Raw genomic sequence first — 16,614 nt, 5'->3', positions numbered from 1 at the left:
TGTCCCACTCTAAACAGCACTGGGTTGTATTTAACCCAGCATTTTTTAGAGTGTACAAAACTCACCGCGCGGTTAATTTGTGGTTTACATACTATTTTATTATTATTTATTTTCTTTTATTTGTAGTAAATCCATGGTTAATTTTCGTTATTGTTGGTACTAATATACTTTAAAGAACTAATATGCACTTTTAAACTACTAATATGCACATTTAAGGTGCTAATATTAAACCATTTTTATGTAAATAAGGTACAAAGATTACCTTTTAGCTTTTGTACTGCCCCAGTGACAGCTTTGTACTTTTTTTCTGAGAGTGTATAGTGAAAATTTGCATTAAATAGATGGCCTCAGTTTCTTTCAGACCTCATGACTTGCAGAACTGTAACCAGACCTATCTGTTTCATTATTTTAAATTCAGCAAGGGCGCTGTAGACTAGCAATAATTTGTCCTTGAAACATTTGTAGAAAAAGATCAAGAAAGAAGTTCTCTTGATAGTTAAAACAGCCCTCGAGATGCCATATAAACGTCAGCTCTTTTAAACACATCTCAAACCTTCTGTTCAAAGCATGCAATGCAAAAGGTCAACAAGCCAGTAGAGGCAATAAATGGTCAGGGTGGGTGGCTTTGATAGGCTTAATTGGCCTAAAGATCCAGTGCAGGAGAGCAGAGGCTCATGGCCAATTACTTACAATGTCCTGAGAGGTGGACTGTGAGAGCTGGCTACACAGATTCAATCAGCCTCACGCAGTGTTGCCAAGTACACACCACTCGCCAAATTGCCTGATCTGCTTTCGCTATCAGCTAGGGTCCTGCTGCTTCTGTATCCACTTAGCAGAGACCGGAGAGCTTCTATCTGGTACTTGCTGGACGCCCGCTCTTCCCCTTGTTCGCAGTACATTAAGGCTTCGGTGGTGTTGACCTGGCCTTCATAATGCATCAGGCCCTCTCCACAGCATAGCTCTCAATGATGTAGTTAAGTTAGTAATCACGCCAACATCATACTAATGGACCCCTTGTGCTGTAGGTTACAGTTTGTTCCTGTTTTCCATTACAAGCCTGTGTGATAAGAATGAAGACAACTTCTTGATTTGCATGAACTGGATATTACCTTTGTGCAAGTAAGATGATTCATTTATTCATATTATAAGTGTCATGTCCATTAACAGTGTGGCAGACCACAGAAATAGTAAAGAATATGTATCATATTAATATTATACATATATTGTTAGGAGAAACATTATTAATAAAGAAACATCTGGAAGTAGAAATGCTTTTGAAATAGAAACATATAAATAAAAAAGCTGAATTCTTAGCAGTCATTACTCCAGTCTTCAGTGCCATATGATCTTTCAGAAATCATTCGAACATGCTGCTTTGGTGTTAAAGGAACATTTCTTATTATTATCAATGTTGAAAACAGCTGCTTAATATTTTTGTGGAAACCGTGAGACAATTTTTCAGGATTCTTTGATGAACCGAAAGTTTAAAAAACAGCATTTTTTGTAATACTATAAATGTCTTTGTCACATTTGGTAAGTTTAATGCATTCCTACTGAATACAATTATTTATATTTTAAATAATTTATATTTCTAGATTATCATTTATACAATACATGAATTGAATTATTTATGTGATTATTTTTATTTTATTTTATAATTTCTAAAATAAAATGTTAATAATTTATATTTTCATACATTTATTTCCTGGTATTTCCTGCTGTTCTTTACAGAGGTAGAAAGGCACTACAAAGGCACTACACTGTTCCTCTTCTGTATCAATATTGGGGAGTATAAGTTTAGTAGAACTCATTTTTATGGTATATTGCTTTATAAATGTAGACTCTTGGATGCCCATAATGCAAGTCTAACACTTTTTCCTTCTATTGCTTCCTTAAAAATGAATTCTGTTAACATGCTGGAGGCTTTTTTCAGTTGTTGTTCTCAATCAATCTTATGTTCAGGGCTATTTCTGTTTATTTTTTACCAGTCTGTACTCACCTTGAGGGAAATGATGCCTGAAAAGCTGGAACATATATTTTCTCAGTAATACCCAAGCGCACAGTACACACATTCAGCCAGAACAATACACTAATATTAGTTGCACCAAGATTAACTTAACAGTCCATGTCTTTAAATAAAACATGAAACAACCAACAGCATACGGCCACAGATAATCTAATAGTTTGAAGCGATCTTTATTAAATTGAAGAAAACAGAACAAAGCAAATGCAGAAAATTACGATCATTTGAGGTATGACAAATTCAACCAATTCCAATAGCAAACCGTACAAATGTTTCAATAACAAACCTGAATCAAGTTCTTTATAATGTCTTAGTAATGCTCAGCGGTGTGCATCCATAAGGCAAATACACTGCTCCAAAAATATCTAGATTAAATGTACTAGCATGTCTATATATCATGTACATTTGTCAACTTGCATGTACAAACAGGCATTTAACTGCCAATGCATTTTAAGAATTTTGCAAAAGACAGAGATTCATAGGAAAATGCTACATGAGAAGGAAAGAGAGAGGAGCAGCACTGCAGGAACGCAACAAACAGCAGAAGCTAAAATGCATACCGTACACCACATATCATGACAGCTTAAGACATTTCCATTAAAACATGAACATGCTGGTTTCACAGCAATGGCAGCAGCAGAAGAGTTGTATAATACTTGATATTTCTCAATAAGGCAATATCTTTATATATAAAAGAATGGCACATTGCTTAGCACAGTGTTAAGATTGACTACATCATGTATAGGCCCACTATTAATCATATATACATATAATAAACATGTGCAGGACTTCACAAGTGAAATCATTACTCCTCATCTATGTTTTAAACTTACTGATTTAGCTTACGTCCTGTTCTGTGTGTGTGGAGGCACATAGAGTGTAGGCCATTAAAAATGTGTCTATTAAATCGGAAATATATATATATATATATATTATACATATTGTATATATAATATATATTATATAAAATACTTTATTTCTGCATGTCATAATATAAAAGTAAATATTTTAACTTTTTTTTCTCCAGCTCAAGTTCAAAATAAGAAAAAGCTAAATACTTTCTTCTGTACCTGTTCTTCTGTTTTCTCTACACCAATATCTACACTACATATATCTCTAGTACGAGTTTCAGCATCAAGTGAGCCTCCCCTCTGGCTCATTGTTCAACAGTTTTTGGTCCCATTTGTCTTAGGTGTATCGGTGTGTTCGCACAATAACAAAGGCTAAGCATCATAATTATGGCACTTCGTTCTACTGCGGTACAACGAAACACTCAAATTGTACTAAATAAATTATTAAATCAAACAATACATTTGATTAGCCTGAGTTATTAAAGCACATACACTGCCTTCCAAAAGCAATTTAAAGATGTTTTGTATTTAAACAAAACTGGATATGAGATGATAAAATAACTCCAGAATTTACGTGTGGACTAGCAGGAACCTAAAGAAATGTTAAACTACGTGCAGGTTGAAAGTAACAGCACATTTTAGACCTTTCACATACTAAGGGAAAAAACTGGCCACAAAGGCTGCACTACAAGCAGGTTCTGCTCATGGCATCTGTACAGATCTGGAAGAACATCAGCAGCGAAAGATCAGCCTAGTTCTGTGAGCCTAGTCTGTAAATAGCAAATTATATGAAGATCAGTTCATTCAAAACTGAATATTCTGAATATTCTGAATATTATTTACTCACACTCATGTTGTTCTTAACCTGTATGCTGTTATTTATTTAATTTTTTCATGGAACACAACAAGGGAACTTCTGGTAAATTTTCTCATTGCTATTTCCTATACTATATCGGTTCATAGTGACTAGGTTGATCAAGCTCCGAAAATGACAACAAAAGTAATCGTATGCGTCCTGCTACAAGTGTCTGGATCTCAAGAACTGAAGAGACCAAATCAGTAAGTCGGCGAGTTGAACTCAAAGACTGGATAAGTGAACAAATTGTTCTTGTGAGTCTGTTTCAGTAAACAAAATAGGATTTGATTAGATTTACAAATTGGACTAAAGTCATTCCTGAATCATTCAACTCACTGATTTTATGACCCAGTCTAATGGAGCTGAAGATTATCACAGAATAACAGCTTCAATTTTCATTTGTTCATCACACAAAGCTTTCAAATGACTGAGAATATAGAGCAGCAGTCGTATTGATGACTTTTTCAAAATCGTGGTTCACTGTCTTTGTAAATTATGAGACTAAAATGTGCATGAAGAATGTTTAAAATAGACAGAATTGTCATTTTTGGTTGAACTATTTCTTTAGCTACTGTTGGCATATGCAATATTAAGAATTAAGAGCAATTCATTGAGCAAGAAATGGTTTGTGAGACTGTCTGAATACCTTTAGTATACTTGTAAAAGGTTGGGGCAGAAATACATTTAACTCAAAATCAGAATAAAATCAAACACTTTTGGAAGGCACTGTAACTACAACAGACACCTAAAACAAGTTAGGACCCAGTATTCAAGCATCATAGGCAAACCTGGGACCAATTAAGCTGTAAACCAAAGGCTCCTTCTTCACCATCATATACCTCCACTGTGTTTCTCTAAAAACAGAGAACATTTAAGAGTCACAAAGTGCTCAATATAAGCTCATCTACTGTATACAACTTAACAAGCAATAATTTTTCTGTACAAACTTATCAAGAGCATAGAATTACATCTGTGAGAAATTCACCAACTGGGTTTCCAATATGTGGCTTGACAAATCTTAACAGTCTATGGTTGTAAATACAAAAAGAATCTCCAGTTATTATTTCTTCTATTATAATGCATGATTTCATAAAATAGCTCTAGTTAAAAGCAGCTTTTGTCCCCGTGTAGAGGCCATGGTGCACAAGAATATGCTGTTTCTAGAGGACATCACTGAATTAATTGTCCAGGCAAGAATTGTAGCCTTATTTAATGGCAAGTCTTTGTCTAATTAAACAAGTCCAAATATTGGCACATCTTTCCCAGCTATTCTGTAGTGTAACTCCCATTGTAAATGCATGTATACATTTATAGTGTTTTCATCAATATAAAACCGCTACATGTACAAAGATAACATATAAGAAAACTTGCCATACAGTCTGCATTGTACAGCAAAGTCTCTACAAGCACTTTGTTTTTGACATTTCCCCTGGATACATTAATACAAATAAAAAGTTCATTTTTCACTTTTTGAACAAGGTAACACCTTGTTCAGTGGGCTAATATCATTACAAAAACTTGTCTCAACATTTTCTAGTAATGATCTCAAATATTACAGTCATATATAGTGATGCTAAAATACACAGCTGCGCCACAACCCCATTTTTAGTGTTTTAGCATATTGAAAAAGTTAATTTGCTGAGTTTATCCATCTGGCTATGGCAGAAGATAAAATGTGCAGAAAGGATGCAGTGCTCAGAAAGGCTCCCATAAATCTGGGGAAGCAGGTTTCCTTAAGATCAAGGCTGTGTGGAGATTTGAGAAAAAATATTGACTCGTCCACAAAACTAAATAATTCAGGAACCTTGATAGGATGCAATGGAATATATTTAATATACCATATATGAGCAAATCTGGGTTGATGTAATCAGAATAAAGTGATTCGTCTTCCACCTGTGTGTAAACAATTTTGTATAAAGATATGTTTGAATTCATTTAGTCAACTCTTCATCCCAGTGCCACAGTAGCTCTAGATCTGCATCTTTGTAATAAGATAAACACATTTTCAAAATGGTTCTCAGACACAGCCATCGAGCATATATCTGTAGTGATTTTATTTTTTTTGCATGTAACCAGCTGTTTCTGATTGTAAATCGAAAGCACATTTAAAATCTCTCGGTGAGCTAGCGTAGCACTACTGCAACAGCTGACAGAAAAGAAACGCTTTCAGCTTATTCCATTTTATCGCATACAGCAAAGAAAATTCATGTGCAGAATTCCCAAACAAAATGGAATTTCCATCACGTGTCACGCGATTCATGCAACTTTGGTTTCCAGCAGCGAGAAGGTACAACAAGACCATGAACTTTGTGCTTTTTAGTCCCTTCATGGGTTCAGGTTTCCCAGAAGGTCTGGGGTGAGGTACCCAATGGGCATGGTTGGCATTGCAGGGAGATGTTTGTTTGGGCTGTGAGGGCATATCGCGGGCTGTGAGGAAGGAGGATTCAGGAGGAGGCTGTGCTGGGCGTCTACTTCCTGCACTACAGTATAGTCTGATACTGGTGGCAGTATGGGGGCTGGAGGAGCTTCAGGAACCAGGCACGGTGTCTGGGAATCACTGGCGGACACCAGGTACTCGCCATTCCAGGGGTTCCACTCAATGGCTTGGGTTGGGAATGGTTGGTACCCCTGCTCAGGACCAGGGCTGGGTGGCACGTCGGCAGAAAGCATCCGGGCTGTGTTCTCTGAGGTGTAGGCTCCATCAGAAAGCAACTGGAATTGTATCTTCTTTTCATTCTCTTCTTCCTTCTTTTTCTCCGGAGAGCTGTTCAGTTGTCCAGGTGAAAGCACCACTCCTCCTGCTGGTGTGAAATCACTTACTTGGGCATAAAAGTCCATGTCCATGGGCACAGCGGGTTGCGTTTGAATGGGCGTCTCCTCCACTTCTGATGTCTGCTGGCCGCCAAGATCAGGGATGGAAGAGCTGCTTCTGGAAACCCAATTTGCTTAACTGATTCATGATGGTTCACCTGCACAGCTGCTTTCACTTTGTGCAAACAACAAGTCAAGTTCTTGGCGTCAACTAACCTTTGCTTGGTATCCGTGCCACATGCACAATGATGCTGTTACTGAATTCGCCAAAGTTGTCAAAGGCTGGCATCTTGCAGCGCACCCGGACTTCATACTCTTTGTCAGTATGCAAACCGTAGATTGACTGCTGTGTGCCACTCTCCAGGTCCAGCTGCAATAAGAAAGGATGAAAAAGTAAATAAGAAAAGAACAAACCAAGGGATTGAGCAATAAACTAGCATTTGTGAGCCATTACATTTACTCAGAGAGACAAATGGGTATGTGAAAAGATCTGTACGTTTTCTCAGGGCTGTCAGTTTAATGTGTTGAAATGGTAAACAGATTTAATGTTAATTTAGTCGACAAATTGCAAAATGGATTACAGGGGACTGTAGGCCAATGATATGGAAATAACAGAATGACTTATCTTCATTTGAGGGGCTTTTCTTAGCAATATTATTTATTTGTTTTTCTCCAAGCCTTCCTTTGTATTGTAACATTGCACTTTTGTACTAATCTGGCTTTAGCACACATTTTGACCCACAAAGAGAATAACTGTCAAGAACCTCACTAAAAATAATCCTTAAAGTTTATAACTAAAACGCTCTTGAGGACACCAAAAAGCGAATGTACTTATATGTGACCTCAGAAGAGGGCCTATGGGAATAACTAACTATACCAGTGAATCATTCCCCTCTGATCTGTTCAGGCCTGCTAACATACGGCAGTGATTTAACATGTGGCTCAATGTGGTTTTTCGTGTGTCTGCTCAGTCTGGGCAGGACCGCTTGGCAGGCTGGGGGAACATGGCTGTTGGGGAGTGTAAACCGAAAGAGCTCCTGAAGATCCTGCCAGATGCAAAGATCTCCCAGAACCAAGCCTGAATTACAGAACATATATGACTGCTCTGGACCAGTGGTTACCCTTTTAGAAAGAGTAGATGAATACTAGCTTATAATGTGTCTCCAACACAAACTTGTATTTCTCAGAATACAATAAATAGGGTGGGATAGCCAATTTCCTCCACTGCAATGCCTGGGAGTCCATCGAGACAGGAAGATCAAAACAGCCTCAGAATGTTCTGTGATGGTCTGATGAACTCCACAGACTTACTTTTAAAGATGGATTCTCTAGGTTTACATTATTTTATGCCACAGCACTGCTGAATATTTAATCCTCATTGACTGATAAAAATGTTAAAGGTTAAGTTAACACTTTATTTTACGGTGCCCTTTTTACATGTTACATGTTACTAATAACAATAAATTATGCATAATTACATGCATCTAACCCTAAACCAAACCCTCATCCTAACCCTAACCATATAGTAAGTACATGTAGTTAATTAATATTACGCAGTACTTAAATGTATAATTACACTTTAACAAGGATACAGTAAAATAAAGTGTAACCAAGGTTAGTTTTAATATATTAATATGAATATATTATTTAGGCAGCATTTGCACATTCATGCTTGCTTTGACATTGAGACATTGAGAGTTGCTCTTAACAACAAATATATAAATAAATAGTCCCAAGTTTGTTGACCACATTTTAGTTATATATATCACTTTTCTACATCATCTTTAAAGTAAGAACATGTTTATGGCTTATAATCAAAATGAGTCTCTCCCACACACAATATTGTTACTTTAATAATTGCCTACAAACAGTTTTAGGGATGAAAATGTGGTAATGTGGTAAATGTGGTATGGAAGTAGAGTTTATAGACTCATGACAGCTGAATTATTGAAAATTAATGTAGCACTTTTTTATCAAGGTTATGCTAAACCTTTCATAAACCATCCTTCCTTTATTCTTCTCCAGTATGAGGTGCTAGCAACATACCATCTCCCAGTGGGAGGCATTCCTGACCCGGTAATGAAGCTGGTACACCAGGCTCATCCAGCCCATCTGCACATCTGCTGATGGAGGGGGAGCCCAGCACACAAGGACGTCAAAGTGCAACCCTGAGCGACTCACATTCAGTAGAGTCCAGTTCAGCCCAATTGGTGGGTCAGGATGCACTGGAAAGTCACAAAACATTTTAAGTCAGGCCTCCAACATTGATCTTTCTGTAACCGTTTCCTATCCTTCATGGAGCAGTTCCATAGCTATTAACTCACCTATGTTCTCCACTGTAAAGCAGGCCTCATCATAGGTTATGTTCTGAGGAACTGAGCGCAGCTGGATGCAGTACGAGGTCCAGATGTATGTGTAGGACTTGTTGAAGTAACACTCGTTTTCCACAGTATGCGTGTAGTCTGGACACTCCTGCCACTCAGAAAGGGCACTAGATGCCAGTCAATAAAGAAAACAATATGAAACAAAACACCTCAGTACATTGCACTACATGGATTTATTAGTAAATATTTGGGTAGTTGACTTGAAATACTTATAAATGAAGATGAAAACATTAAATCATACAATCCGGCGAAACATGCTATACTCTATCTAAAACCATTTTAAACAGTATTTGATCATTATTTTATAATTATTATGCATGCCATTTTTATGACCTCAATTAAAAAGTAATTAAAAGTCAATTAAAGTCAATAGTTGTACTTTTAGCAATTAATTTTTTTTACACCAAGAGATAATTATTATAAATTAATATAATATTTTAACTTAAAATGTTCATGGTCCACTAAATGACACACAATTTAATAAAAAATTATGAAAATTTATCAATATAGGCTGCATTTATTTGGTCAAAAATACAGTAAAAACAATACTATTGTGAAGAACTTGACAATTTGAAAGAACTGTTTCATTTTTTGATATACAGTATTTTAAATTGCAGCCATTACGCCAGTCTTCAGAAATCATTCTAATATGCTGATTTGCTGCTCAAGAAACAATGTTTTCAACATAGATAACATTAAAAAATGTTTCTTGAGCAAAACAGACTTCTTTAAAAAATATTAAAAACTCTTCATGGTTCCACATTTTTGACTGGTAGGTAGTATAAAGTTTTAAAATATATTATATCTTTTTTTTTTTATTATTATCATATTATTTTAAAAAATTGACTGATTTGTCATCTTCGATACCCTGGATCCTGTTTAAGAATGTAATACGTTTAATTCATTAATCACAATGTTTAAACTATGTGTCTTCTCATGCTCCTGAGTAACTTTAATCTCTCCATTTTGCCTTCCCTTTATCTGCACATGTGACACTACAAGGTCTGCATCTTGGCAGGAGGGATGGCTTTTGTTTATTAAATGAAATGTATCCTCCTCCAACCTGTCTTTTTGAAACCTTAAAGTAGTTGGTGTCTTTCAGTGTTTGTCCCTTACTTTTTTGTCTGGTAGAAGACCCTGAGGGCTCCAGGCTCGGTGAGGTTCTGGAAGGTCCCAGCGCTCCACCAACAACGGAAGGTCTCCTGCTCTCTGGAGCGGCAGCCCGTAAAATGAGGTCCTCTGCTTGGATCTGAATCAGGAAGGGAAGAGAAAAATGAACGGGTTATAACATGAATAAACAGTATGAAAAGCAGGTATATATTATTATTTAAATAACAAACAAACACATCAATTATTCTTTTTATATACTGTATGTATGTTATCTTTTGGCACATTGTCAGCTCTGTCCTCTGCAGTTGAGCTCCTCTGGTGCCAAGTTTACCAGCAGTCCTCTCCGTCCTCTGCTTTTGCGCAGCCATAAATAAGCCTTGGAGGGTGCAATTGATTTTCTCATCCTCTATTTCTTCGCTCCTTTCCTAAATGCAGTATAAATCAGCAGAGCTTGCACGTGGCAAGAAATCCGCTAAAGGTATCAAAATTTTCTATGACAGTGTTTCTAGTTGATCCCTTTCTAAATTGTAACAGTAAAAGTAAATCTAGGTTAAATTAATAGCGGCTTTGGGGATGGAGAGGGCTGTTAAAAAAATCAAATTTACTTTGAAGAAACGTTTCTGCTGAGGATCCCCCACACACCCATTTTTCCCCATTCTCCTTCATCCAGCCCGCATCTAGTGACAACAAGATGTATTTCCTCTGTCCCACAGCTGCTGAGCTACAAAACTGCACCCACAGTGATGCTGGTCAGGACTGATCGTGTGGGGAAGGGATTTCCAGTGGCTCAAGTGTGTGAGTTCAAATTCAAAGCTATTTTAAAATCACTTTAGAATGTTAAATATCAGTACATAATTCTTCTAAAACAACTAGACAGACTGTCAAGTTCCAAAAGGGACAAAACCCACAGTATACGTATAATGCACAATATATTGGTACGATTATGGTTATCGATAACAAAGAAATTCAGAATTATTGGATATTTAATTGTGCATACAAAATTTTCCTATTTTTACATTTAGATTACATTTGCCATCATCTAATGCTCACTTAAAGTTAATCTTGAAAAACACTAATAATTCAATAACATCGTTAAATCGAATCTTTAGCAAATCTCAGAATGAATATCTATTTTTATACTTATAATAATGTATATCATTACAAGTATATACCTAAATTCACCAGTAGCATTTACAATGACTGATTTTAGTTTGTGTTTTATTTTTAATTTATACAGATTCAATTTATTTTAATTGTACATAATTTTTATATTAGCCAATTAAAGAAAAATTATTTATTATAACATCTTTCAGCCATTCTAAGTCCTCATTTATTTCAAATCTCATTTGTGACCCTGGACCACAAAACCAGTCTTAAGTCGCTTGGGTATATTTGTAGCAATAGCCAAAAATACAGTGGGTACGGAAAGTATTCAGACCCCCTTAAATTTTTCACTCTTTGTTTTAAATTTTTTTGCACCCTCAGATTACAGATTTTCAAATAGTTGTATCTCGGCCAAATATTGTCAAATATTTCTCAAAATTCCGGCATGTGCAATAAAAGAGCTTGCTATGGAAGCGATTAGGTCCGAGATGAACAAATGATTTGTGGGCCACTGCGGAATGGATGGGGACAGAACAGATAGGGACATTATCACCACTAAATTGTTCCTGGTCAATATTTGGTTTGGTGCTGGAAAGGGGGCAAAAAAAAACAAAAAAACAGCACAACGGTCTTCGAGCACACACAATTTGCTCTCAAAAGATGTTGCAAAAGCAGCTGTAAAAAGGCCAAATTTAAACTTTGGGACCAGTTTCAACTGTGTTAGATGTCAGTTTAGGAAACTTTGTATATCAAGAACAAATGTGGTACAAGTGGAAAAATGACCAATGTGCTTTGGCTACACTTTGGATGAGAACTACAAAGTATAAAACCAGCTGCTCTAGTGCAAAAACAGAATATTTCAATTTAAAAACATATAATTTTTTTCTTCCTTTGTTACAAAACAATCTCCCATTATATTTGCAATAAGCAGAGAATGCAAATTTTTTGTGGGATATTTCACCACTTTTTTTTTTTTGTTAATAATGTGAGTTATGCAGTTTTTGCACATGATGTTGGAACTATGAGTTGAAACTTTGGAGCCAAAGTACATGCGTAAAAAAGAGCTCATCTATCATTGAGATGTTTGGCAGAGTTGTGGAATACTAATCTGTGTATGTGGTTGTGCAGGTGTGAATATTTTTGGACCAACGATTCCTACTCAAGAGACGTTACAAATCATTAATGAAATTCAGTATGGATTTTTATACACTTGTTCCAGCATGAAATGCACCAAATAAATTAAAAAAAATTTCCAGTTAGAACTTTAACACTGCTTTTGCAATGTGATTTTGTTCATTTTTTCCCCCACTCCATTTCAGATACTTATAAATAATAAATTAACATGCAGTTGCTTATGCACACACCTCCTGCTTGGAAACTTAAAGGGGTCATATGATGCGATTTCAAAAAATAATGTTTTTTTAACTTTAAACCACATAAACACATTTCATTACACCTAATACACAAAATAATGTTATTTTTAGCAGCATCATATGACCCCTTTAAATAAAGCTACAGCTTGTGTGGGTGAAGGTTTCCCATGAATGAAAAACATGATGTTTACTCAGCTTCCCGCAAAGACAGACCATCGGTAACTAGGATACCAGCCCAGACAGAAAGCCAGGACAAATGTTTTCCACTTCAGCAAGCTGCAAACTTCTGAATAAATAGGCCACATTTCAGCAATTAAACCATCTTGATAGATTGCTTGAAAAAGCACCTTTATCACTGGCTGTCCAGCAAATGTCTTGATTGGCCCAGGGTTATGAGCTGCTGAGCAGACGCACCATCTTTTCCAGCTCATTTGCTGCAAAGACGACAGTTTAAAAGCAGAATCACAAGAAAGTGCGTACTTCAGCGAAGCTAAGAGACTGTCAAATAGCATGTGTCAACTCACATAGTGTCGGTTACACATGTGCACTTATGAGAGCACTTACATAAGGTTGTGTGAGCTTCTGTATGTATGCTGTTACAGTTGTGCGTCATTCAGGAACCATGTGAAACTCATTTGAAAGTGAGCATCACTGTGCCCTACTGACACTGAAGCACCTAAAGTAAGCAATAAGAAGATGTGCTTCACATTAGTGGCTCTTAATTTAAATCAGAATGTCACCTTAATCACACAGCTTCATTTAGTTGTATTTAAACAGAGAAACAGCTAGCCACCAAGGTTTTTAAATAACAAACCTTCTAAAAACTGTAGTTAATTTCATGAAAGAACTTCTAAATTAATAATTTATGTCTTACATTAAATACAAACTCCTTACAGATTGAAGAGTGTTAAGTACTCAAACTGAACATTTCAAACACAGAACCTTAAACTACAAACAGTAAAGATGATAAACCGATCATATTTTCAGTTTTTTTTAAAAGGAATATTACTTTTATTCAGCAAGGATGCATTCAATTGATCTAAAGTCACAGTAAAGACATGTATAATGTTACAAAATATTTATTTTTCAAATAAATTCTGTTCTTTTAAACTTTCTATTCATCAAAGAATCCTGGAAAAAAATGTTTCCACAAATGTGATAAAATATAAAAACAAATATTATAAAATATTATATTATATTTACAGCACAACTGCTTTCATTATTGATAATCAGCAAATCAGCATAATGATTTCTGAAGGATCATGCGACACTGAGGACTGGAGTAATGACTGCTGAAAATTCAGCTTTGCCATCACAGGAATACATAATATTTTCAAATATATTAAAATAGGAAACTTGTTTTAATTGTAATAATATTTCACAATATTACTGTTTTTACAATATTATGGATCAAATAAATGCAGCCTTGATAAGAATAAAAGACTTCTTTCAAAAACATTTTAAAAATCTTAATCTTATTATCTTGCATCTTAAATCTTATTAAATGGTAATGTAAATATAGTACAGTTTACGGTTTACAGCCCACTGACAGGTAGAATCCTGTGAAAGCTGTCATATAGCTGCCACAGTTACTGTTACATCATAAATGTTTTTGTGGTGATATAAACAAACATGAAAACATGTAAAGAATATTTCCTATTGATAGTCCTTGGGTGAATGCATGGGTATAAATCTCAGGCAACATTATGAAATTATGTGATATGAGTCACATCATCTACCAACAGTTTCCTTCAAAAAAGCAAAAAAAGCTGTTTGTATTTTTATGTGTTCAGTGTGAGGAGGTCACTTGGACACCTCAAAATATCTGGAAACATCACAAAGTGGGTAAATAAAAAAAAAAATCCTGGCCTTTCTGAGAAAAACAGCATGAGAACATTATGTGCCATTAGCATATGGATGCGTTCATTACCAGACAGGGATTCCAAGCCTTTATCACAGAGAAACAGAACATTGTGATTATCATCCATGTACTATCCACAGATAGCTGGTTGTTTTTAAATGTATTCAACAGTAATTGGTTCCGGAAACATTTGGACCAATATGCTTTACAACTTATTTAGAACTTAATAATGAAAAAACAAACAGCAAACAGCCAGAGCTCATGATTGTCTTCATTCATATGCAAATATATAAATGAAGCTCACACATCCCATTTACTGCTTCTTTTAGCTTCATTTGCTCCGGACGCCTGAATTATGAAAGAACACAGAAAGCTTCTCTTTATTTAAATGAGATGTTTGTGATTGGATAATTCATTACGTCAATGGGCTGTTAATGGGTAAACAGCTACACAGATCGCTCTTTTTATTTGAAAGACTATTATGTTAAAAGCTCAACATGTTGCTTTAGGTGTTCAATTTAATTTTTGAGTTAAAGGGTGAAGTAGAAACAAGTTTTCCCATCGCCGTTGTTGCCAGAAACACTTTAAAAAAGCTTTTTTTTTTTAAATAATTTTTCTGACCTAAGCAACAAGGGGTCAACTTGGTTAATAAACAAGCCAAGTAATGAGCACAAAATATGGCAGCAGTTATGTAATCTTCATTCTCCTAGTCCCTCAAAACTAATTACCACACACACACACACACACACACAAACAAACACACACACACACTCAGTCAGTCACTAATGAGGTAATTTGAAAAGCCCTCTGACCCACGGCATAACCGCATCTAAAGTATTTCAATATTTAGTCCAAAACACAATTAAAATAATCAATTAAATTTAAAGAGAGCAAAAAGTACAGCAGCAAACAACTCTTGAGTAAATAACCTTTATGCAAATTTGTTCCTTAGCTTAAAAAATACACCCTTCATGATAAGCCACCCAACATGTAGAAATTATATAAAAAAATGGGCTTATGTCTTTTCAAAAGTGTAAGAAAGTCATGAATTGCCTGCGTTGGTAATATTTGATGGGGCTTTCCCTCTGAAACCATGCAAAGGAAGTGCTTTCCAAATTATGTCTGATTAAAGTCCCAAGGGAAGAAGTCTCTCAGAAAGATCCATTCCTGCAGGGTCATCTGGGGTGACCGTTTCAATGCTCCAAAACTGCAAACATACCAGTGATTCTTACTGGTAAACCATAATACACCATAATAGATAGCCTAAGTTAAAGCACTTGTGAGACTTGAAAATCCATTCATCATGCCGATCTGTGGTGATTATTAGAAATAAAGAAACTCAATGAACCCTTTCACAAGTAAGTTTTAAAATTCTAGCTGAGCCCCCAGAGTGAGTTTTTTAGAACGTTTGCCCTTATTGTTTCCATGGTGACGCGTCATGCTTGTCACGTGATACACCACAGCCACAATAACACTGTATGACAGATGTATCGCTTTTCGTTCGTTTATCCTTCTTTATTCATAAATATTCACAGACTTGCTTACCATGTCACCAACTGTATGATATTCAGATTGTCAAATATGTGTGAGTGTGTTTTGTCATTTAAAAACCTTTATAAATGATCTTGATCTATAATGTGAGATGGGCACCACCATGTTTGTTTACGCCGCAGTTCAGAGTCTTGCCAGTCAGATTTACAGCACGTGAATTCATCAGTTTCTCCCGAAATACATGCAAGTAGGTGGCTGGTGAACTGGGAGAAGAATAGAGTCAACTTTATAGATAGCTGTGATATATATGACAAGCGCTGAGTGCCTCTGTCTCTGGCTCGGCGCCAGCCAAAGCACAAAAACACAGTTTGAATCTGAGAGTTATGTGACGTCACTGAACATTATAAATCCCATATGTAGGACCGTACTCCCAGGGGCACAGAATTAAAAATCCCTCATGTGGGACTGTACCGCTCAAAAGGTTAACACTATAATTTTCTGAGCGTGTGACGGAAATGTTACGCCCCTCACCATATTGTGATGCCTGGTCCGGCCAGAGCGACGAGACAAAACATTAAAAAACCCATTACAAACAAGGCATTTGTGGCATCCAGTGGGGACATATTTACTGATTATAATGACTTGTACTGTCCTTTTACGCGTTGCGTATCGTGTCGCATAAACATAAAACCATGTCTGCATTTGTGATCGGAGAAACGACAAACAACAAGCGCTACTCTACACTGCTCA

The 16,614-nt window shown here is 36.0% G+C and overlaps 1 protein-coding gene across 1 annotated transcript in view; it reads right to left on the bottom strand.

Moving 5' to 3' along the window:
• Positions 1-5,973: 5,973 nt before the first annotated feature.
• LOC107686406 (growth hormone receptor-like) overlaps positions 5,974-16,614 on the bottom strand; it is a 30,598-nt gene continuing 19,957 nt past the window's right edge. Inside the window, exons 3-7 of the mRNA XM_016483375.1 lie at positions 10,042-10,174; positions 8,866-9,032; positions 8,588-8,766; positions 6,758-6,911; positions 5,974-6,675 (exon numbers count right to left, since the gene is read on the bottom strand). Of these exons, the coding sequence (XP_016338861.1) occupies positions 6,056-6,675; positions 6,758-6,911; positions 8,588-8,766; positions 8,866-9,032; positions 10,042-10,174 (1,253 nt within the window). The 3' untranslated portion in view covers positions 5,974-6,055. The remainder of the gene's footprint in view (positions 6,676-6,757; positions 6,912-8,587; positions 8,767-8,865; positions 9,033-10,041; positions 10,175-16,614) is intronic.

The sequence above is a fragment of the Sinocyclocheilus anshuiensis genome, unplaced genomic scaffold (assembly GCF_001515605.1).
Source record: "Sinocyclocheilus anshuiensis isolate Anshui unplaced genomic scaffold, SAMN03320099.WGS_v1.1 scaffold1207, whole genome shotgun sequence".
Lineage (NCBI taxonomy): Eukaryota > Metazoa > Chordata > Actinopteri > Cypriniformes > Cyprinidae > Sinocyclocheilus > Sinocyclocheilus anshuiensis.
The sequence above is the reverse complement of the archived record's forward strand: the minus strand, read 5'-3'. Positions and strand labels throughout refer to the sequence as shown.